Source organism: Culex pipiens, chromosome 3 (genome assembly GCF_016801865.2).
Source record: "Culex pipiens pallens isolate TS chromosome 3, TS_CPP_V2, whole genome shotgun sequence".
NCBI lineage: Eukaryota > Metazoa > Arthropoda > Insecta > Diptera > Culicidae > Culex > Culex pipiens.
The window spans coordinates 7,373,696-7,397,807 of record NC_068939.1 but is presented as its reverse complement, the minus strand read 5'-3'; the positions used below and the strand labels follow the sequence as shown (position 1 = coordinate 7,397,807).

Genomic DNA, 24,112 nt, shown 5'->3' with positions numbered 1-24,112 from the left:
TTAGCAACAATTTGTAAGGTTAATCTAAAAAAAAAGATTATTATTTTTTAACACAGTGTTAATAAAGTCCAATTATGAAAAAAAATCAAATAGCTGAGCTTTTTAGCAGTTTTTAACAGCAATCTGCAACATTTTTTTTTTCAAAATAAATAACATGAACATTATCAAAAACTAGAAACACATTAAATGGATGTTTCGAGAAAAATAAAATTGTAGGGCTTAGTTTTTTTTTTTTTTTGAAAAGCATAACAAATTTTTAATTATTTAATTTCCATTGCATTTCCTTCTAAGAATGGCCAAATTCTCTCCCAGAGGGAAATCCCTTGAGCAATAGAATTTTAAACTCCATTCTGGAGCTTAGGATGTTAACTAATTTTTAATCATATTTAATGAAACTGTTATTGAAAAAAAATACTGTAATCTTTCTTAATTTATAGCCGTTTAATTAAGTTTTCATCAACAAAACATTAAAACCGCTCATAGATAGGCAATACCCATAAACTGTTAAACCCAGCATAAATTAAAAAGAACTTTGAACTCGTTCGTCCAATCAATAAAATTCAACAGCTTCCGGTTGAACCACCATTCACAACCCGCGCCAATATAGTAATACTTAACTCTCACCATTTCGCACACTACTGCGCCACAGCATCAGCAGGAGTTATCAAGCGACTGTAATCACACCGCCCGTTGCCTCACGGTGCAACAGTGAGTGATTAATAGAAAAAAAAAACTTATTTTTTACTTTTCTTTTTTTTTTCAAAACTCACCACCACAGCAGCACTTTTTTTCTCGTGCGCGGGCGACTTTGAAAAACAAAAATTATCTCACATTTATAAGAGTTGGAGTGTGTTTGTGTAGATTGAAAAAGACAGACAGACAGACAAACGAATGGTAGAAAGTTTTTTTGCCTCTCTCCTTTTTCGCTTCTTTCTTCGTCCAGTCCATTGAACGCGCGAGTTGTACGGAGAAGGTGGTCATCATTCATCACCTTGAAGTTGGAATCGTTGCAGAGATTGACAGTCGTAACTCACTCTGAAGATGAAAATTATTTTTAAAAATATTGGAAATTTTTTTGAATTTTTGTTTTAATGTAACGAATTATTTTAAAACCAAAATTTTTTTGTTTAACTTAGAAAAACCCTTCAAAACATTTTAAATTGAAAAAAAAACTTCAGATCTGTGCACCAAATTTGATTTGATGTCTTGCCTGGCGAGACGCTCGAATACACCATCACTCACTCACTCGTTCGCCGATGCAATTTGCTGCGCTTTGGAATGGAACAACGTGGAACGTTCGATCGCGTACACACACACACACGCACACACCAAAATGTGAAAGTGATGCAATTTTGGAGGGCGAAACCGCGTGTGCAGCCGAGACGTTAGATTTTTCAAGCAAGATTAACGGGGCCACGTGTGAAACAATGGGTTTTGTACCAAGTGCATTTGTGAGTTTTTCCCGGAAGTGTTGTGAGGAGAAAAATTGAGCCATTTCAGGTAATTTTGCGGGGAAATTGTGTGAAATTGAAAATCGACGACAAACATTGCAGAACTACACATTTTTCAGACAATTATTTAAACATCTAGAGTTTTTTTTTTATAGGTCCTATGAACATATAAAAGACAATAGCTTATAGGACCCTTCAAAAAAGAAACTCTGGAACTATACAAAAAAAGTTAAAATAAATTTAAAACTTTCACACTTTTTACAGATTTCAATTCTATTTCATAATAATCCATCTAATTTTTTTATATATTTTATCACTTTTTCAAATATTGTTTCTCATGTGAAAAAGATTTTCGCTCCTGGTTCAAAATACTATATAGATTGAAAATTATTTTCAGAGTGTGTTACGCAAATGACGACTTCTTGCCTAGTTTTCACTGGGAGCGCATAATTAAACATATGTGTTGACCTCACCATCGTGTTCCTAAGAAAACTTTATACAAGAACCACTTTTAATCACAATGTTTTCCATTTGATTTAATTTATATTTAACAAGCCTTACCCGACAAACTTCGTTCTGCCTTTTTTCGTTTGTTGACGTTTTTAACTTTTTTGCTAATGCAGTCTCCTGTGATCAAAATTTAATTTTACGTTACTTTTCCCATACAATCTGCAGATTTTCCGGAATCGGCTCCAGAGTGTCCAAAGTTGTCACTTTTTGGTGTAAGAACCTTCCCTGGACTTATACGAAGCCAACGCAAAAAAGAACACCTCGATCCGACGTTCCGTGTTGAATTGATTCGCGTTCGAACAAAACCGTCGAAATTTTTTATATATATACAAGCCTTACCCGAAAAACTTCGTCTTTTCCTTTTTTCGTTTGTTGACGTTTTTAGCTTTTTCCTTGTTCAGCCTCCTATGATCAAAATTTGATTTTACGCAACTTGTTCCATACAATCTGCAGATTTTCCGGAATCGGTTCCAGAGTGGCCAAAGTTGCCATTTTTTGGCGTAAGAACCTTCCTTGGGCTTATACGAACCCAACGCAACAAAGAGCACCTCGATCCGACGCTCTGTATTGAACTGATTCGCGTTCGAACAAAACCATCGAAATTTTTTATATATATAGATAAGAAGATTTAGGAAGCGCAGGGTTTACGTATAATTTACATATTTTTAGGTTATTACAAACTCCCAACCTTCAAAATTCAATAGCTCATTAACTTAAAAGAAAACCATTAGATAAACAGTGATTCTTGTATAGACTTTTCTCAGGAACACGACTGTAAGATAAAAATTATTTTCAAACATGCGCTCCCAGTGAAAATTAAACAATGTCTTTGTTTCTTTAAAATGAGTCCTGGATCAACCTACTGCGATTCGTGTGTCCCGAGATATAGCAAATTTTGGTTTTCACAATTTTCACGATGAAGGAGAAATTTTAGGGTGGTTCCAAAAAGATTTTGATGAAAATCGAGGTTCTTGGTATTTGTACCAAAATACTGAAAAAAATAATATTTTCATTAAAAAAACTCTTAAATCGTTTGTTTGCAATTTACTTTGCGAAACGTTTGGTTTAGGAAACAGCTGGTGAAAATTTTATTTAAGGTTTTTGCGCAAAAAACTGAAAAACAAAAATTTTAAATGTAAGCCTTGAAAAAACCATTTATTTATTTTGGAACAAAAACCCACAATACACTTTGTAGATCATTTTCATTATATTTATGACACTATCAAAAAATTGTCGAACAAATTAATTGTATGTAAATTGACTGAAAAATCAATATTTTATTTAAAATGCACACAAAATTTCCTAAATAAATTATTTTAATCGATTTAATAATTTTTATCAATAAAACATTCTCATCTCACCCTGTTTTTTTCAACGTAGCGATTGAGCAAAAGTTGAAGAGAAAAGTGATGATTGTAATTTGTTTGTAATGTTGGCCGCTGTATCTGAACCCCAAATTGAAAAAAAAACTGATTTTGTACTGAGATAACATTTTGTGTCTTCAACAAAGTTGCTTGAATTGGCAAGCTCAACAACTTTCTTGAAGACAAAAAATCCAATAATATTATAACCGTGAACCACCTTAATTTTCAACAAAACCAAAAGTTGTCCCTTTCCATTTGTAACAACTCTTCTGTAGACACCAAAACTCGACAATTTGTCGGAAAATCTATTTTTCACTTAATTTTGCGAACAAAATAATTGTGCAATGTTAGTCAATAATTTTTATTATTACACCCTATTTTATTGGAAAACATATTGAAGGGGGGGGGGGGGGGCAAATTTTTTTTGGACCTAAAAATCGTGAGGAAAAAATTGTATTTTCATATTTAATTGATATTTGCAAATTTGTAACAGTAAAAATTAAAGCAATTTGTTAAATTTTTAATTAAAAAAAATATTTTACAGGTTTAATGATAACAATGTTGACACAAAATACAAAAAAATGCAAAAAATTGCTTTATCAAGTGAAATAGAAAATAATTAAAATAAATTATCAAAATCAACAAAATCAAACCATCCACATTAACGACCCCCGGGTCTTTTGTGGTCTCTATTGCAAGTTTCTGCTCGAACCTAGGAGTCCGAAGGCTTGAATGGGGAGGGCACCCAAACCTCTTTCTACTTCAAGGAACCTTCCACCCCAGTGTTTGAACTGACGACCTTTGGATTGAGAGTCCAACCGCCGCCAGCGATTCCACCGGAGTAGGCTTGGTTTGGTGTGTTGTTTGTACTTATGGCATGGAGACGACTCCTACACCTGGAATGACTTAACGGCCTAACAACCAAGGCCGGGACCGACATTTTACTTCCTCATCCGATGGAAGGTTGCAGCAGATGGGAATCGAACCCAGAATCATCCGCTTACAAAGCGGACAGCGTAACCATTCGGCCACGCACTGCCAAAATAAATTATCATTGAAAATAAATAAACAGCTCATCTGAAAGTACATATACTTGGTTTGTGAATAAATTGAGTGAATGAAGTTTAAGGCCGTTGCAAATATTTGTTGAAGTTTATGTCCCTCGACTCTGACCAAAGTGGGATCTAAAGATAAAAACTCCATATTGTTATCCAATAAGACTTCCAGCCATATAGGTATGTTTTTGTCTGAATTCTGGGTTTTAGTTTAATTTTTCAATCTAGTTTAAGTTTAATTAATATTTCGTTAAATTTGAAATATTTTCACAAACTCAAATATGAAACAAATAAAGAAAATGCATTTTAGATAGTTTTCAGTCAATTATTATTTTCATAAAAAAATAAAGTTTTTTGAAAAAAAATCTGGGCTACGTAACATTGAAAAGTGTTTGCACCGCCCTAAACAACTAAAAAAATCAAACGTTAAAAAAATCAAAGTAATTTTCAAGATAAAATAACATGTTTTGAGCTGTAGCTCGATTTTGAAAAAGCAGATTTTTAACTAAATCTTTTCTATAACTACAGATCTAAAGATAAAAACTCCATATTGTTATCCAATAAGACTTGCAGTCAGTCTGAATTAGATGAAACCCTTATTCAGGGGTTTAGTTTAATTTTTCAATCTTGTTTTATATTTCGTTAAATTTGAAATATTTTCACTCTCAAAAATGAAACAAATACTAAAATTCAACCTTTAAGTGTTTTCTCGAGGGTAAAATTTATGGAGTGAAATTTAATGTATTTTCTGGAAAATTTAATAGAAATTATCAAAAGTCCTTCATCAACCGAGGAAACTCTTTGAAACAAAGATCAGAATCAGTAAATCTGGTACTGGCTAAATCTTCATACTGAAACGGAAAAATCGACACAGTTTGAATTTTTTTATGCCTTTCACGAAAATGCTGAATTTCCATTCAAGAAACCACTTATTTCCCTTTGCATCTCATCAAACAATTTAAAATGCCCCAAATATGTTATCCAACAATCTAAATGTTTGAAAATTGCTCTAAACAACACTAACTCTATTGCCAATCAACACATCGAAATCAAACTCAAACTCAAAACTAATAAACCAAAATCACCTGTCGATCGATTGGCAGTGATTGTGCTTCATCATCATCACCCAACTAAGTACCAGCTCGTCCAAAACCTCGATTTGTACCATCAACAGATTATTACGGCACCAACCCACCAACCAAACTAGCTATTGTTGATTAGGGGAAGCCCCCCATCCCTCCCCGCTCCCCCCCCCCCTCTGATCCAATCCCGATCCCGACCGCGTCTAAATTTGCCCTATTTTTCCACCTGGCGCTGAAACCGACTTACCCACTTATTTCGCTGCTGGCAGGCGCAAGTTGCTGCTGCTGATCTGATAAGAAAAGCCTCAAACCGACACGAAACTAAAAAACAGCAAAACCGGGAGCCAGAGCAAAAATGTGGAAATTCTAACGGTGGAATCCTCCCGGGGTCTAGGCCAAGTCTCTCTCTCTCTTGCTGGTTGAAGATCTGGTTATTGGATCTTGTTTTTATTTTTGCGCTAACCTCCAGGTTTTGCGCACAAAATAAGTAGCACTTTAGCGGTGCACTGTCAGCGGCAGAAGAGAGATGCGTTCGAACGCGTGTGCTTAACCCTTGGGTGCCGGTTTGAACAAATTTTGCAGAATTTTAACTAATCTTAAATTCTTTTGTTGCATCAAAAAGTCATTGAAATTTGGTCAAAATTATCCATGGTAGTTTAAGGGTTAACCCCTCCAAGTTTGGTGTCATGTTACTGGTCGCCGCGTCGTTTTGCCTAGCCGTAAACTTGCACATGTTTGGCCCCTTTTTCTCTCCTCAGTCAAGCTCCGTATGTGCAAGCAACTGCAATTGCAATTCGAGAAGATGTTTAACTGCAAGCAAAAGGAAAGAAGCAGAAGAAGAACAGGATGCACAGTTGTGCAAAAAGTAGGACCAACTAGACAAACAGACCTAGTTTTCTCAAGGTGGTCAACGGGAGGTGTTGATATCTTCAAGAGCCGGTTTGACGCTCGGAGAGAAAGGAAATGTGGTTATTTGATTACAGGGTGGAATTTTCACACAGGCTGTCTATGAGTGACAGGTTTTATGCATGCACGCACTCGTTTGTTTATTAGTTATCGATGAATTAATAGGGTCGGTCTCAGATCGGTTGGGAAGTGCAGTAATTGAGATAGGAAGCGTTCGTCGCTTGGACGTTGAAGTCTCCGGGAGGAAATTGTTTATCAACGGTTGTTTATGATTTATGTATGGAAAAATATGTCAAGATGAGCAGATGAACAGATGAACGCTGTTTTGAGTTGAGATGACAAGATTTAGTTTTAATGTTTTAGATTTAAATAAAAATAAAATAAAAACGAAATCTTTCAGTTAGAAAATCACATTGAAAATTGAAAAAAGTGTAAATTTGGTGTAGTTTTGCTAAGAATCGGTCAAATAAAATGGCTAAAATCGAAAGAAGCCAAAAAATCCCGCTGTATTTAGGTATTTTTTAACTTCTGTGTACCATAACCAAACATAAATCATCGTCCTTTTTTTTAAATAATTTCTTGAAAGTTTTAAATTCAAAATAATGATTCTAACGAAAAACTGTTGTTTTATATTTAGACATTTTCTGACATTTATTTTTCAAATTTCAATTTAATTCGGGTACCATTTTGAGAAGGACTAGTAATTTTGGCAATATGACAGAAACCGTGAAATCCATGAAACCTGGTCTGAAGGAAATTGGGTTAATCCATCAACAAACTATATTCAATTTGTGTGTTCTCTGCCCTGGTCAAGGAAGCCTTATTAATAAAATTCATGAAGCAAAAAAAATCACAAAATGCATTATTTACTTGTCACTGTCTAATAATTTTCAAAGCATATTTTTTGAAATATTTAATATTTCAGATATAATAGTATATTTATAGTTTTAAGAGATTCTCTCTCTATTAAAATATATTTATTGTGAAGTGTCTGCTAAAAAAGCGATGATATCGAGATTGAAATTGGAAATTGGAGAATTTGAAATTTTAATCCATACTATTGAAAAGAGAAGATTTTTTTTTATTTGGCATTGCAAATCAAACCAATAGTTTCCGAGATACCGCTAGGTGAAAAATAAGGCCTGTTCCACTGACTCTGAAAAAAACTATTCAAATTTTAGAAAATGTTCTTAGGTTTTCATAAATATTTTTCCACATAAAAAAAATCCGGTAACGGATTTGGCACCATCCCTAACTCTATAAAAAAAAACCCTTTTTTGTGTCCTAAAACCTTTGAAAAAAATTAAAAAATACTTATTTTCAGAATTCAACTGTAAATATTGATACGTCAAATAAAAGAAATCGAGATTTTTTCCTTGTGCTTTTTTCTGCTACTTTTTCTATTTATTTCTACAACTTTGCCGAAGACACCAAATCGATCTGAAATTTATGAAGTTGAATTTTCATGCCCATTTTGTATGACCAGCCGCAAAATTGTATGGAGCTTTGTATTTCAACTTAAAATTAATATGCAATCAGGCCGTTGAAAATATTTTCCAAGGTTTATGTCACCCCCCCCCCCTCCCGGCTTAAAAAAACATATTTTTTCGAAAAACTTCAAAATTTTAATAAAATTTAAAGTTTAATCAACTGAAAACCAGTTTAAATTCATATTTCCTACGTTTATAATCATATTTAGCCTGTTTGAACTCGTTTGAAAACATTTTAAATTTTCATTAACACTCAAACGCTCGGGTAGTCATTTGACCCCTATTTTTTTTCTTAAAAATCTCATAACTTTTGATAGAATTGACCAATTTGGATGCTTCCGGGTGCAAAAGATCCAGATTTGTCTATATTTTCAACTGTCAGACGGAGGACAAATGTGGTCCATTTTTACCGGAGATATTCCGGATTCTGTTGGGGTACCTCGGCCCTCCTAAATGGATATTTGGCCAATATAATAAAAACTTTTCAACAGAATAAAATCGGAAATGATGCAAAACTTCAAGGAATCATCCTAAAACATCATCCTGCATAGATACATGACATGCTGAAGACCTTCGGGCACCGGAACAGGTTCTATCCGGAAACGGTTCACTGAGCTGATGTCAATTGTTGCCCAACTGGAACCGGCTCCGCTGCCCCGTAGGACTTAACCATGCCAATTATTTTTGCAGGATGATGTATTAGGATGATGCCTTGTAGTTTTGCATCATTTCCGAAATTTTTCTGTTGAAAAGTTTTTATTATATTGGCCAAATACCCATATAGGAGGGCCGAGGTACCCCAACAGAATCCGGAATATCTCCGGTAAAAATGGACCACATTTGTCCCCCATCTGGCAGTTCAAAATATAGACAAATCTGGATCTTTTGCAACCGAAAGCATCCAAATTGGTCAATTCTATCAAAAGTTATGGGATTTCTAAGCAAAAAAATAGGGGTCAAATGACTACCCGAGCGTTTGAGTGTTAAACATCTACGTACAGTCCCACAAAAAGTTTTTTTTTTCGCGAAAAAAAAATTTCATCATTACATCGATATTTTTAAAACTAATTATTGGAAACCAACTGGACGCGTGTAAAATGCATTTTATAGTACTTTTTTCATCCAAATGTTGAAACCCAGGCTTGTAATTGAAATTTTTATATATTTTGTTTTTGTCCCCTTTGGTCAGAACCGTTTTTCCTTGAGTCTAAAAAAAAAAGTTTTAAAACATTAAAGAACTCAAATAAAATTTTTAAAAAAATCAATCAACGAACCTTTTTTAGATTGTAATGTTTGATAGAAAAACTGAAATGCGACAAAATGTATGACTTTTTTTGAGAATATGGTTAACTTTCTCGAAAAAGAATATTCTCCTTAAAAATAAACTTTTTAATAAATCGTCGTAGAGCTACCTTTATATATACCTTGCATTCAAGTCTCATGTTATGATTAGAAATTTATAAAATTGTTCAAAATTTATATTTAAAGAGTTTTTAAGTTAAAAAAAATGGATCTGTGGGGAAGGCACCAACTACATAGTTAAGCTAATTTTTTAAACATTCTATAATCAAACTGAACAATCAATATTATTGTCAAGGCGTATGAAAAATAAAAAAAAATATATTAGGAAAAAACATGATTTGTTTGAATAACAAAATGCAAAGCATAAGGGCACCTCAAATCTAAAAGTTATTAAAAAGAAAATTAAAATCAACCGATGACGAAACAATGCACTCACAAATTAAGTGAAAGACACATCCGCAAACGAGCCATTAAAAAACATGTATACATAAAATAGAGGAGGAAAGCCAACGCAGCCCTATCTCTTTTGCTTTGCCGTTTGATCATTCGTTATGGATGCATTTCTAAATTTATGGTCTGCAGCGCTATCAATTTTAATGTCGTGAAAAGAGTTTAGTACAGAAAGCTGAGTTGAAAACGTACTTGACAAAACAATTTGTTCAACGAAAGATTTTTTAAAGAATATTAATTCAAAATTATCACTTTACTTAGAGGTTATTCAAAAATTTGACAACTCGTAACCAATTTTAAGAAAAAATTCCATCACCTGATAAACCTTAAAATGTAACATAACTTTCAATTGCTGCCATTGCCTACAAGATGTCAGATAACATTATATTACCTCACAACTAGCTGCAGCAGCAACAGCTCGATTATCTCCTCCCGAGGCCCCAATCTAGCCCGAATCATCCGATTGTGGCAACACGATTCGCCACAATTTTAAACCGCTCGAGACTTGCATCCGCCAAGACTCACAATTTGGAGGAAAAACCGCGTGACTAAACGCATTGATGCACGGTGTCGTCGCGACTAAGGTTGTTGTTGCAGTGTTTCGTAACGAGCCCAGGCATGCATTCATCATCAAGACTTTCTGCGCAAAATTGCGAAAAAATAAGTTTGACGAAGGAGGTTGCTGATGCATGAAGTAGGCTTTGGATTGGTGTGAACTGGGAGGTGGTGACTCAGACGCGGTTTGAAGGTCTAATCCGGATCTGAATCAACTAAACAGAAGTCCGGGTTTTGTGGCATTTGGTGTGATGAGCTTGATAAGTTGGTGAAGAAAAAAGTCATGAACAAAACAGCTTCAAATTGGGCCAGTTTCCAACCTTTTTTCCGGAGGGCGTAAGCCAAGTCACGTGCAGCTAATGAGGAAACCTTCACAAATTTCGAATTTTAAATTCTATCACGCAAAAGCTCAATGTCACCCCGACAAAACAATGGCAGTCGCATAAATTTATGTATGAGCAAAACGAGACAACCCCTGGAACAGACTCTTTTCAGGAAGTGGAGTAAAACGCAACAAAGAGAAACCCCCTGGGCAGAAACCTCGGCACGAGGAGAGTGAAATCCGTAATCTGGTTTGAAGAAACTAAATAAAGAGACGAAATAACCCACACCACAAACCTGTGTGCGAGGAGATGTGAGGGTTTGCGTACATGTATTGTAATGTTGTTGTTACAGTTGTTGATACCACCTCTTTGAAAGTTGCACATTCCACACGTCAGCGTCGCGTCGAAATGACTTGGGCAATTTAATGTGTGAACTAATTCCGGTGTCACGCGGTCAAGCGCGGTCGGTTTCCTTTTTTCTTCGGGAACTTTCGGTTTTCATTTTTTTGAAGGGGAAGGTAATCGATCTTTTTTTTAAGATTCACTGCATGGAAGAATGGACAGCTGTGAAATCGGAGGAATTCATGTTTTTTAAAGGGTTGAAGAAAAAAAAAGGTTCGTCGTCTAATGCTGTTTAAGTCTTCTACCAAAGAAACCTAATGTGAGCATTATTGACAGCATAAGATGATGCATAATAAATTTTATTACATATTTTTAAACAGAAATAAACATTTTAAATTTGTATGACAACAGTATCGCAAGATTATCCAAAACAAACACGGAGAAAAATTAGTTCCCGAAATCGTGAACAATCGTTCATGAAATTCTGAAACACGAACAAAGCGTTCAAATGCATGGAACGTATTCCAAAAATTTGAAACTTTGTTCGTGATTCAAAATTTCATAAACACTTGTTCACGATTTTGGGAACCGATTTTTCTCCGTGTTGCAATGATTTGATCACATGAAATCGTTACAGATTGTGTTTAGTTAATCATAATTGCACAATTATAGCTGGGATTTCTTTCAATTCGATGTTCCCATGCTAGAAAAAGAACCATTTGAAGCCATGTTGGTCCAACGATCGAGATAATTGAACCCAAATTATTCGAGAACAATCGAATTAAGCCAGAACTCCTCTTTCATCCCAAGACGAATCCCACCATCGATGGCATTTAGAACAAGTCCTAAACCAGAAATTCAACCACATCAGGACATAATCAGGCATAAAACTGGTCTTCTCGGCCTCTTCTTCCAGCTTCACATCAACGTCCCAGCACCGTCCCAAGTCAAAACCCATTAAACATTCCTGTTTTTTTTTTCTCTGCTTCTCTCCATTCTCCTCTTTCCAGGGAATCACCTGCCTTCGAAATTCATCAGTGTGTGTGCGTTCTGTCGTCGTCCAACTCCACACTCAATGAAGTCCTCGGAAGATGATCATCCGGCATCCTGGACCGCCGGTGCCGCCCAAAAGCAGTTGTCGAACGCGTCGTCATCGTCGACCTCCGCCGCCAGTGATCGGTGAACGTCGCCGCTGAGGACAAAGAGACAAGTCGTGTTTGCGCGAACGTGAGCTCAAAGAGTAAAGATTGCCATCAAGCCAAAAAGATTTATAAGATTGTTTAGTTATTAACTGCGCGCGGTTGAGCGCCAAACGAAAACGAAACTTCGTTGAAAAGTGAAGCAAGCCAGAATGTCATCGAAGCGACGACTTGGCAGTGTGGCGATGAAGATCGCGCGGCAGGCGTACGTGTACGGCCTGATCGGGCTGTTGGCCGCGTCTCAGGTGGCGCAGGCCTGCTGCAGCAACAGCAACTCACAAGACTGTCAGAACAAGTCGAAACGGTCGGCGTCGCCGATTCTGAACGACCCCGGGAAAGGTAAGGACTTTCTGACCTTCGACAGTACGAACGCCGTCGATGTGGACCCGGCGAAGCCGGCGAGTCGGCAACGGAGCGGGAAGGACCTGCTCGACGAGTCGTTCCAGTTCAGCAAGAACCAGGCGATGAACTTGACGGGTCAGTCCCCGAACAACCTGAGTGGTTCCGGGGGTAGGCAGAGCGCCAACCCGGACATTCAGGACATCATCACCGGGATCGTGAAGCTGCTGAATGGTAACGTGAATGTCCACGCGAATACGCAGCCCACGAGAAGACATTCCGCGACGCGGATTAACAATCGGGGTCCACCGAGGATCTCAGAGGCACAACCCGTGCCGAACGAGTTCGAAGGAGAGCTCACACCACCGACTTCGGTGAAACCTCCGTACAATTTTGAACGGCCAGACACCCCGGTACGACCATTCCTAACTGGAGTCCCGATCCCGGAGCAGATCGTGCCCTCGATGCAGCAGAACTACCGGCCAGGGTTCGTGTCCCAAAATCGGCCACCCTGGCAGCGGCCCAAACCACGACCTCCAATATCGCCAAATCGTCGTCCAATGCCACCGTACAAACCATTCCCTACCAACGTAGACTTTGGTCGACCCGACGTCGATCGTCCCGCGACCACGACGACCTCTAGCGAGAGCAACTCGATCAGCGAAACCACCGAAAAGTCATCCCCGATGACGACGACCACCGAAAACGAACCCCACGAAACCACCACGGACACCTCGTACGAAGTCAAGGAGGAGAAACCGATCGTCGATCTCCCGAACCACAAGATGACCGAGGTCCAGTACACGATCGAATCGGCACCAACCGAAACCACGGTTGACCCAACCCCAACCACTTCGGAACCCTTCCACACCGAAGTCCCGAGCGTCTTCGAGATCAACTCGATCGAGTACCTCCCTTCGTCAACTTCGGAACCCCCAACCGCAAGTTACCCACTGGAACCATCCACCAGCGAACAGACGACCTCCCAGGAGACCATCACACCAACCCCTACCAGCACGATCTCAACCACTTCTTCGACCTCGGCCGTAGCCACCAATCACCGACTGGAAGAACCCGTGGTAACGTCAACCCTCTCAACGACCACTTCATCAACACCAACGCCAGCCCTCCCAACCTCAACCACCACCAGCACCGACTACCGGTTCCACCCCCGCCCCGGCCTCGTCCTGGACGACCCCGACTTCAAACCCGGCGGTGGCGGCCCCAAACGCACCCAGAACCTGTACATCTCCAAGCCGGAGATCCACTCCTCAACGGGCGTCAACCTGCCCAACTACGGCGAGATCTTCGACGTGACGCTGTCCGCTATCCAAGGCCCGGCTGGTTCCGGCTCGCAGCAAACCGTCAAACTAAACCCCTACGGACGGCGACCCGCCCCAATTCAAGACCCAGACGACGCCAGCATCATCCTCACTGCCAGCGGCAGCGAAGGCTTCGTCTCGATCGACGGCAAACGCTCGTACATCGACCTGTTTGGTGACTCCAAAACCCAGCCCCCGCAACCCGTGCCAACCACCACCGAACCAATCCAACCGACCAAGGTCCACTCCGCACCCCCGGGCATCATCGGAACCGGCTACGCCGTTGCCGAAACGGAGTCACCACCTCCAAAGCCCCCACAAGCACCCCCCTCCACCGCCCAATCCCCATCCCAACAACAACAACCCCAGCAGCACCGCCCCCCTCAACTCCACCGGCCCAAATACCCCCCACCCCCAGTCCGGATCGACACCTGCATCGTTGGGGACGACTCCACCTGTGATCAGGCCCAGAACGAACGCTGCAAAACCGAGAGCGGAGTGTCGAGTTGTCACTGCAGGCCGGGTTACGCCCGGCGGAAGCACCGCGAACCTTGTCGGAGGATCGTCTCGTTGATGCTGTCGATGCGGGTGGACAAGATCTACGAGCGGAGGATCCAGTGGGACCAGGTGCTCGCCAACCGGGACAGTGAAAAGTACCAGCAGCTGAGCTACGAGGCGGTTAGGGCGGTGAGTAACAATCTCTAAAACCCTCAAAACCTGGATTACTTTTTAAGCAAACCCCATTAATCTAGCCATCGTTAACCCGCGTAATTACTAACCAAAAAAATAGCAAGTGCACCGGGCAAAAAAATAATTGAAATCTACGGGTGGTACGCGGAGAGATATCGCCAAATTGGCATTGGCCGTGGAAAATTTCGAAGTGGCGCAGATAATTGCAAGCGCGCGCGCCGTAGGTGATCTATATATTTTCCATTTGGCGATTTTCACGCAGTTTCAATCTACAGTGCCGGTTGAATGATTTTGCAAATCATGATTGAGAAGCTCAAAATCACTAACATTTGATTTCATCAAATGTTCACTGCCCCTGATCGCATAAATGTCCCATATGCATTTTCATCGATTTCGAGTTATCAATGCAGTTTGGTTCAAAATTGTGTACTCTTTCAAAAGAGCCTATAACATTCAGTACTTTGTTCTAGAAATCAGGAGGAATCCAGTTTTTTCGTGAAAACTTAACACGTAGTCTTATGTATGGGACAAACTTCAAATGCGTTTTTCTCAGCATGCTGTTTTTGCATATGGAACTTTTATACGAACATGGGCAGTTCAGGTTGATTTGAAAATTTTAAAAAACATTAAAACTTCAAAAAATTGACCAGATGGGTCAAATATGACCCAAAAATGAAAATTTCCAAAGCTAGCCTTTAAATTGAATTTGGTCATTAGAATTATTTTCCAATCATTAACTAAAAAAAGGGTTTTTAAAAATTTAAAGATTTTCAAAATCTAGTATATTTTTTTAAAGGTCCTAAAGGCGTCTTTCATATGTTCAAAAAAATAAAATTTCTAAATCATAAATTCTAAAACACAAAAATAATAAAATTTTAAAAACAAGAAAAAATATAAATTAAAAAATACGAAAATTAAAAATCTACACTCGGTGCAAGCTAGTAAAATTTAAATACAGATTTAAATCGATTGTTCGGACTCTCGTCAACATTTCACTTACGAATTATTTTACTTTTTTTTATTTAACAGTCTGGATCCGAAGCCTGATCATCCTGTTACATTCTTATTGGTATTCCATATAAACTATAACGGGGATTGCAGGCACCGGGTCCTGACTTTTAATAAGGCGGCAAAAAATTGCAACATTGTAGAATTACTGAAGTTCATATTTCCGAATTTCTGAATTTCTGAATTTCTGAATTTCTAAATTTCTGAATTTCTGAATTTCTGAAGTTCTGAATTTCTGAATTTCTGAATTTCTGAATTACTGAATTTCTGAATTTCTGAATTTCTGAATTTCTGAATTTCTGAATTTCTGAAGTTCTGAATTTCTGAATTTCTGAATTTCTGAATTTCTGAATTTCTGAATTTCTGAATTTCTGAATTCACCGGGTCCTGACTTTTAATAAGGCGGCAAAAAATTGCAACATTGTAGAATTACTGAAGTTCATATTTCCGAATTTCTGAATTTCTGAATTTCTAAATTTCTGAATTTCTGAAGTTCTGAATTTCTGAATTTCTGAATTTCTGAATTACTGAATTTCTGAATTTCTGAATTTCTGAATTTCTGAATTTCTGAATTTCTGAATTTCTAAATTTCTGAATTTCTGAATTTCTGAATTTCTGAATTTCTGAATTTCTGAATTTCTGAATTTCTGAATTTCTGAATTTCTGAATTTCTGAATTTCTGAATTTCTGAATTTCTGAATTTCTGAATTTCTGAATTTCTGAATTTCTGAATTTCTGAATTTCTGAATTTCTGAATTTCTGAATTTCTGAATTTCTGAATTTCTGAATTTCTGAATTTCTGAATTTCTGAATTTCTGAATTTCTGAATTTCTGAATTTCTGAATTTCTGAATTTCTGAATTTCTGAATTTCTGAATTTCTGAATTTCTGAATTTCTGAATTTCTGAATTTCTGAATTTCTGAATTTCTGAATTTCTGAATTTCTGAATTTCTGAATTTCTGAATTTCTGAATTTCTGAATTTCTGAATTTCTGAATTTCTGAATTTCTGAATTTCTGAATTTCTGAATTTCTGAATTTCTGAATTTCTGAATTTCTGAATTTCTGAATTTCTGAATTTCTGAATTTCTGAATTTCTGAATTTCTGAATTTCTGAATTTCTGAATTTCTGAATTTCTGAATTTCTGAATTTCTGAATTTCTGAATTTCTGAATTTCTGAATTTCTGAATTTCTGAATTTCTGAATTTCTGAATTTCTGAATTTCTGAATTTCTGAATTTCTGAATTTCTGAATTTCTGAATTTCTGAATTTCTGAATTTCTGAATTTCTGAATTTCTGAATTTCTGAATTTCTGAATTTCTGAATTTCTGAATTTCTGAATGTCTGAATTTCTGAAATAAAGAAATTCTGAATTTTTGGAAATTCAGAATTTTAGGAGTTCAGAATTTCCCTATTTTGAATTTCAGAATATCAGAACTTAAGAACTTCAGAATTTCGGAATTCCTGAATTTTAGAATTTCAAAAAATCAAAATTTTGGAATTCCAGAATTGCAGAATTTCAAAATTTAAGAATTTAATAACTTAAGACTTGAGCAATTTCAGAAGCTAAGAAAATAAGATTTGCGACCACATCATAATATGTTAGAGTTAATTTGAAAAATGAAAAAATATTTGAAATAGTGCATATTCAGAGCTTCAAAAATTTAAATATTCAATAATTCAAAGATTTTAAAATTTTAAAAAAGTTTAAAAAAATCATTTAAAAAAAACAAAAATCTCAATTTTAAGAATAAAAAAAAATTAATCAAAAATAGCAGAAAATTTTTATTTCAAAAAAAGAAATCTGAAATACAAAAAAAAGAAACGGGTTTCCAAAAATGCTCATTTTTTTATTTTCTGTCATACAAGATGGCGGCATCAGCGATTTTAGAATTTAAGATTTTTAGTATTTCAAAATTTCAGAATGTCAAAACTTAAGAATTGATTAATTTGAGAATTTCAGTATAAAAGAACATAAAAATTGAGAAATTTAAGAAGGTAAGAAATCCAAGAATTTTTTTAAATCTGTTTAAAATTTTATTTTTTGAATATTCAAAATCTTGATTTATTGTTTTAGAAAAATCAGGAACTTTACTTTTTGGATCTAAGTATTAACAAAAAAAAATCGCTAGAAAAATACTTTTAGCGTCAGTAAAATCGGGATTTCACAAAAATATATTTTTAACAGGTCCAAACATATTAGCAACGCAGGAAAATGCAATTCAATTTGATTTTTCTGGCCGATTTTGTAGGGGGGACATAAATTTTGCAACGGCCTAACTAGAAAAATTTAAAATATTTTTTGTATGTCTTTAATACTGTCAAAAACAAACAATAATAATTTTGAAAGTTGGGGCTGATTATGCATTGAAATTCTTTTTGATCAATTACAAACTATAGTAATCAACTGGTCCACTATTTTCACAACTGAATCTGAATTTCCAAACTAAAATATGTGTTTTTTTTTTATTTCGGTAAATCGGGACAAAATGAAAAAAAAATTAATTTTTGGTTTTGGAATATTTTTGAAAAATTCCGTAATGGCCTCACTGATTCGATAGATCTGAATATTTATCGATAGTTTCATTTTTTGTCGAATAAAAAAATGGATATATTTGTTTAACTTTGGAGTAACTATTATTTCTGAGAAATTCAAAGTAATACCTTATATTTTGCTCAATATTTCGCTATGTGGACTTAATTGTATGAAGAACGTCGTTTTGGTTATAGAAAAATTATATACAAAGTTTCACTCAAATCAAATGATGATTGTTGTCCGAAACATTAAAAAGTTTCATCTAAACCTTTTTCTTGAAATTTGCTTCAACGGTAATTGCATCAAAGAAATAACATACATTGAAACTTGTTAGTTACTTATGCTTGTTGTGACTCGAAACAAGTAATAACCATCTTTCAACCATCAATGTACCCGATCGATACCATATCATTCGAAATCTACCAGCACCAGGCAAGGCAACATCAAAGAGTACCCCCATTTCACGCACTAACTCTCACTCCAACCATGCTGCGCCAGTCCATATCGAGCGAAACCGGAGAAAAAAAAACTATATAAATAATTGTACTTTACTCACTTTTTCCCCCTCTCCCCCTCCCGCAGATGGACTCGGCTATGTCGATGACACCATTTTCGGACGAGTTCATGGAAGCCCGGGTCAACGGAATCTACACCACGAATCCGGCCTCGCAAGGTCTGAAGGGTGTGTTTGTGAACTACACCGTCAGCTTGGACGAAAACGCCGAAACGCTGCGGCCCCAGCTCAAGGGGGACATTCAGCGGCACCTGCTGGGGGTCATCCATCGGCGGAACAACAACATCGGCAACTCGGCCCTGTACGTGGACAGTCCAACGGGAGCGGTTTCCAGTGTGCAGGACGTGGACGAGTGCACCTCGGACGAGCTTAACGACTGCGACAATGAGGCCAACTGTACGAACATGTTCGGGACGTTCCGGTGCGAGTGCGGGTTCGGGTTCCGGGACCCGTGGGCGGACCAGCCGATGCGATCCGGGCGCGAGTGCCTGTCGTGTCCGGATTCGTACTGCAACAACCGGGGAACGTGCCTGTACGACAATGCCAACGGGGGCAAACAGGTGTGCAACTGCATGGGCAGTTATTACGGGACGCAGTGCGAGATCGACGGGGAGGTGCTGGGAGTGGCTGTGGGAGCGTCCGTGGCCGCCGTCGTCATCATCGTGCTGACGTTGATCTGTTTGATTATGTGGAGGTGAGTTTGGTAGATAATAGGAAGGATTTAGTGGTAATTTGACCCAAAAATCACAGTTCTCTAAATAATTTTGGTCTATAATTTTGGAAATTTTCCAAAAAATTCAAAAAATACTTTTTCAAAATTTAGGCCTGAGCAAAAACAAAAATTCAAAAAAAAAACTAACTTAATCCACCTATGTGGTTCATGCCTTCCTCACTTTTTACCAACAATGGGTAATATGAGTGGTTTGGACACATATTTCAGTATCAAACGATCGGGATTTTTTCATACATTTCGATTGTAATAACAACATTTTTTGAAAATACTGAAAATTTTCACAAAACTACGTATTTTTGAAAAACTTCTCAAAATTTGGGTTTTTCAATATGGGTATCAAATAATCGGGATACCTCTTATAAAAAACGGAAATTTGGAATATTTTTCAAAAATACGTAGTTTTGTGAAAATTTTCAGTATTTTCATCTTCTTCTATATATATAAAAAATTTCGACGGTTTTGTTCGCACGCGAATCAGTTCAATACGGAGCGTCGGATCGAGGTGGTCTTTGTTGCGTTGGGTTCGTATAAGCCCAATGAAGGTTCTTACGCCAAAAAGTAACAACTTTGGCCACTCTGGAACCGATTCCGGAAGGTCTGCAGATTGTATGGGAAAAGTTACGTAAAATCAAATTTTGATCACAGGAGGCTGAATTAGCAAACAAGCATTAAACGTCAGGAAAATTAAAAAGGGCAAGACGAAGTTTGCCGGGAAGAGCTTGTTTTTTAATAATTTTCGAAATGTATGAAAAAATCCCGATCGTTTGATACTTACATTGTAAAAACGGAAATTTTGAGTTTTTTTTTTTTTTTGAAAATACGTAGTTTTATGAAAATGTTGAGTATTTTCAAAAAAATATTGTTATAACATTCGAAATGTATGAAAAAATCCCGATCGTTTGATACCCACATTGTAAAAACGGAAATTTTGATATTTTTTTTTCGAAAATACGTAGTTTTGTGAAAATTTGGAGTATTTCCAAAAAATGTTGTAATTACATTCGAAATGTATGAAAAAAAAACCCCGATTACATGATACCCATTAGAGGTGGGCAAAACCGCTCTTTTTTAGGAGCCGCTCATTTTTGTTCGCACATTAAAAAGAGCCGCTCTTTTAAACGGCTCTTCCGCTCTTTATCAATTTTTTTATAAAAAGGTTATTTTTAAGAATGGTGTGATTTTTAAAGTTATTTCACATTGGACTTTTATAAATCAATTGCGTTTATTCTTGCTAAAATTGATCTTATGCTAACATTTTATTTGGAGAAATTATCCTGATTTTTTTTTCTTAATTCTGATTTAATCGAAAAAAAAAAATGATGAAGCCTATAAACGCTGAAGTTTAATCAGGCAAGAGAATTATTTTTTCCATAATCTCTCAGCTATTTAGTAGATTTTTGCTAATATTTTACAAGCTATGCAATTTTAAAGGATCAAATTTGTATTCGGATAATACTTTAATGTACGATCAGTTATGTAAAGAAAAGTTTTTTTCATTTTGTTTAAAAATGATTTACATTTGGAATTTCAAAGAAAAGTAGGAATCTGAAAATGAGTTTTAAACTTTTAAGTGGTGTTTGGCAGCAATGCTATTTTGGGATTAATGTTTATAAGCAATTATTTTTCAATTTAGAATTGCATTTCAAATGCCAAAAACAAATTTTATGATGCAATTTGTTCAAAAATCAATAACTATTTTTAACAAGTTTATAAATCATTCCATCTTGGAACGGTTCTTGCAGAAGACCGGAGTTTAAAAAAGAACCGCGCTTCTTTTGTTGTGAGCCATGGTTCAATCGCTCTTTTTAATGAACCGGCTCTTTGAGCGGCTCGCTCTTTTTTTGCCCACCTCTAGTTTAGAGCAAACCCAATTCAACTGAATTCCAAAAATCTATTTTATTTTTATTTTTTGATTTTGCTAAAACTTTGTGTCATTGGTATGCCCATACAACACTCCATATAATTTTGGCAGTTGTCCATACAAAAATGAAACGTAAATATTTGAGCAAAGTTGTAGGCATTGATGTGGACTATTCTAAGGAAATAGGAAAAAAAATGACGATTCTTATTTAAAAAAAATATATTTTCCAAAATAAGTTCTTTTTAATGTTATTTCTTTATGGGACAAAAATTCGCAACTTTTGAGCCATAGACAAACACAAATTTGTCCTTCGAGTTATGTTTTTTTTTTAAATGATAATTTTTGGTAAAATAGAATTCCTACTAATTTTTTTTTACACCAGTAAACGTACCTTTCAATAACAATGCGCCGTTTTGAGGATTAGCCATTCAAAGTTTGTTTGTAAGTGTCCATTTCTGAAAATATTTCAGTTCAGATAATTTCCTATACATTTTTATAACAAAAATTGAAGAATTGACATCTGTTTGCTGAGATACAATGGATATAAGAAAAAAGGAACAGGAAAATTTAGTTCTCTAAGTCGCACCCAAACTGTCCCCTATTTTATAATTCTAATATCTCAGCAACTAATAGTCCGTCCAATTTTCAATGTTAACAAATGAAACATTTGTAAAAATTTCTTATCTCTTCGAATTTTATTTCAAAATTTCGGAATCAAGACTAACATTTCAAAAGGGCAAAATATTCAATGATTTACAATTTATGTATCGATTAACGATATTATGGAGATATTCTGGAATATCTGATCGTTTTTCCTAAATATGTTTCAAGATGTAAAATCAAATTTTCAATCATAAAGTACTGTACATTTTTATAAAGGCTTTGTTTATAGTTATATCCACTTAGAATCTAGCAAATGATAGAATGTTTGTTTACAGATTCACATTGGCCCATTTACAATGTTTTGCTTGAAATCTTAAATTTTCGTATTTAAAAAAACACTAAGCTAAAAAAAAGCTTTTTAACTTTGTAGATCCGACAACTGTTGGGCTCGCTTAACGTCTTCGAAAATTTCCTAAACTGAATATTTTTTAATCATTTCATTATTAACATTTTTAACTAATTTTGATTTAAATGGGACACTCTGAAACTTTAAAAGATAACTTTTGGATCGCAAATCAGAAAAAAAAATGCACAAAATGTTAGATTATATTTAAAATTAAGTTTGTAATATGCTTTTTTTGCCAAATCAATTAAAAATACCACATTTTAACTATTCTTTAATATTTATTTTCAGCCGCAAGTGGCAACGCGAGCACAAGAACGCCATGGGCAGCCCCGTGTTCGGCTACATGGGCGGCGGCCAGGTCAAAACCCCGGTCATGGGCCAGGCCCCGTACCAGGTGACGCTGGAGGATCGCATGCGGTGGGCCCAGATTGCAGATGTGATGGCTCAGGCAAATCACTATGCGGTAAATGTATCATAATTTCTTAAATTTTCTAAGTGAACTTAAGCATAACTAAACCTTTTCACCCTTTTAGGCTGAACCAATCGCTCCCCCGCGGCCGGCTTCGGCCATGTACGGCTACCCGAATCTCCAGCAACTGGGCAACATGACCACGCTGAGCATGCACGGAACATTGCCACCGATGCATCACACAGGAACGCTGCCGCCGGTTCCACTGCCCAGGTAGGTCGCATGAAAAAATCAACTCAAAAAAAATGCAATATTTCATCTCATTTATTCACCAAATCACACGTCACACGTCATTTATGCATGCGCCACCCACCCCCATCGAACATGTTAACGTGTTGTGATCACGCCAGCAGCGCTTTCTTCAACAGGGGTCTGGGCCTGAACAGGAACGGCATGCGGACGCTGGAGAACAGCAGCTCGAGCGAGGAGGAGGACCGGGCGGACCTGCTCGGACGGAACTTTAACAACGTGCCGCGGCCGAAGAGCCGGAGCAACGCCAGTGTCACGGTGGGTTTTGGTTTATTTATTTTTGAATTTATTTGAAATTCATTTGAAATTCATTTGAAATTCATTTGAAATTCATTTGAAATTCATTTGAAATTCATTTGCAATTCATTTGAAATTCATTTGGATTCATTTAAAATTCGCTATTATTTTAAAATCCCTCCAGTCCGGAATCTACTACGACGTGGACTACGCCCCAACCGGCGCCGAGCAGCAGCTGTACGGCATCACGAGCAGCCTGGCCGGGGGCGCAACGCCGATCCCGACCTCGAAGGCCCAGCAGAGCAACATACCAATGAGCACGTATACGTCCAGTGGCCGGCCCCCGGTCCAGACGACGTACTACAAGTGAGGGGAAGTGAGACAGCAAAAAAAATAACAAGTCGCAAGTGTTCATCAGAAGAAGAAGAAGAAAAGTGAAAAAATGGACTGAATAATTTATTGCAAAAAAAAAATAAAGAAAATTACTAACAAGAATCTCACAAACGGAAAGAGATCGATTTCTTTACTGTCGAGAAAAAAAGGAAAAATAAAACTATTGTAAAAAGAAAGATAAAACAACAAAACATTCCTCTAATGCGTTTTAGTTTTATACGTTGTTGTTGTATAATCACTAAAAATCAACTGAACAAATTTCGGCAAGAAACAAAATTATGAGATTTTTTAAAATGAAAATCAAATGTGAATTGAAAACTAATGCAAAAGAAGTTAAAAAAACTATTGCATCAAACAGAGTGTCAGTGTGAACAATTAGAAGATATAATTAAAAGTGAAGAAGAGAAGCAGGAAAACGTCTTAAAAATGACAAATGTGAAAAAGGAAGAATAAAAATAAAGAATTTTCCCTGAAATTGTATACTAGTAGTGAACGTGCTTTTTTTCCTTAGCGAATAGTGATCGAACAAGATATTGAAGCAAGTATTAATAAATAAAAGTTTAAAACTCGTGTTGAAAATGTAAAAAGATTCGCGGTTTAAAAATTGTTTCATTCTAGAAGAAAGATATCACATCCATTTCGCCAATGATTTCGATGTTTAACCTTATAAAATAGATTTTTGGATTGCCTTAGAATGTAACCTTCGAACACCGAGTTTGGAGTA

General features: G+C 36.7%; 1 protein-coding gene across 6 annotated transcripts; it reads left to right on the top strand.

Annotated features, from left to right (window-relative positions):
• The first annotated feature begins 11,825 nt into the window (after positions 1-11,825).
• LOC120419770 (uncharacterized) lies at positions 11,826-23,977 on the top strand. Of its 6 annotated transcripts, none has more exons than XM_039582598.2 (6): positions 11,826-14,377; positions 18,506-19,131; positions 22,329-22,503; positions 22,574-22,722; positions 22,863-23,016; positions 23,180-23,977. In XM_039582598.2, the coding sequence occupies exons 1-6, from the start codon at positions 12,182-12,184 to the stop codon at positions 23,363-23,365; spliced, it is 3,486 nt and encodes a 1,161-aa protein (XP_039438532.1). In that variant the 5' UTR covers positions 11,826-12,181; the 3' UTR covers positions 23,366-23,977. The 6 variants fall into 6 exon arrangements, with proteins under 6 accessions (XP_039438532.1, XP_052566489.1, XP_039438531.1 ...); XM_052710529.1 differs by having other exon boundaries at positions 22,860-23,016; XM_039582597.2 differs by having other exon boundaries at positions 22,329-22,509.
• Positions 23,978-24,112: the final 135 nt, after the last annotated feature.

Coding starts and splice junctions, on each gene's coding strand:
- LOC120419770 (XM_052710528.1), top strand. CDS start 12,182: ATGTCATCGAAGCGACGACTTGGCAGTGTGGCGATGAAGATCGCGCGG. Junction 14,378..18,505: donor GCTACGAGGCGGTTAGGGCG/GTGAGTAACAAT, acceptor CCCCTCCCGCAG/ATGGACTCGGCTATGTCGAT. Junction 22,510..22,573: donor CAAATCACTATGCGGTAAAT/GTATCATAATTT, acceptor TCACCCTTTTAG/GCTGAACCAATCGCTCCCCC.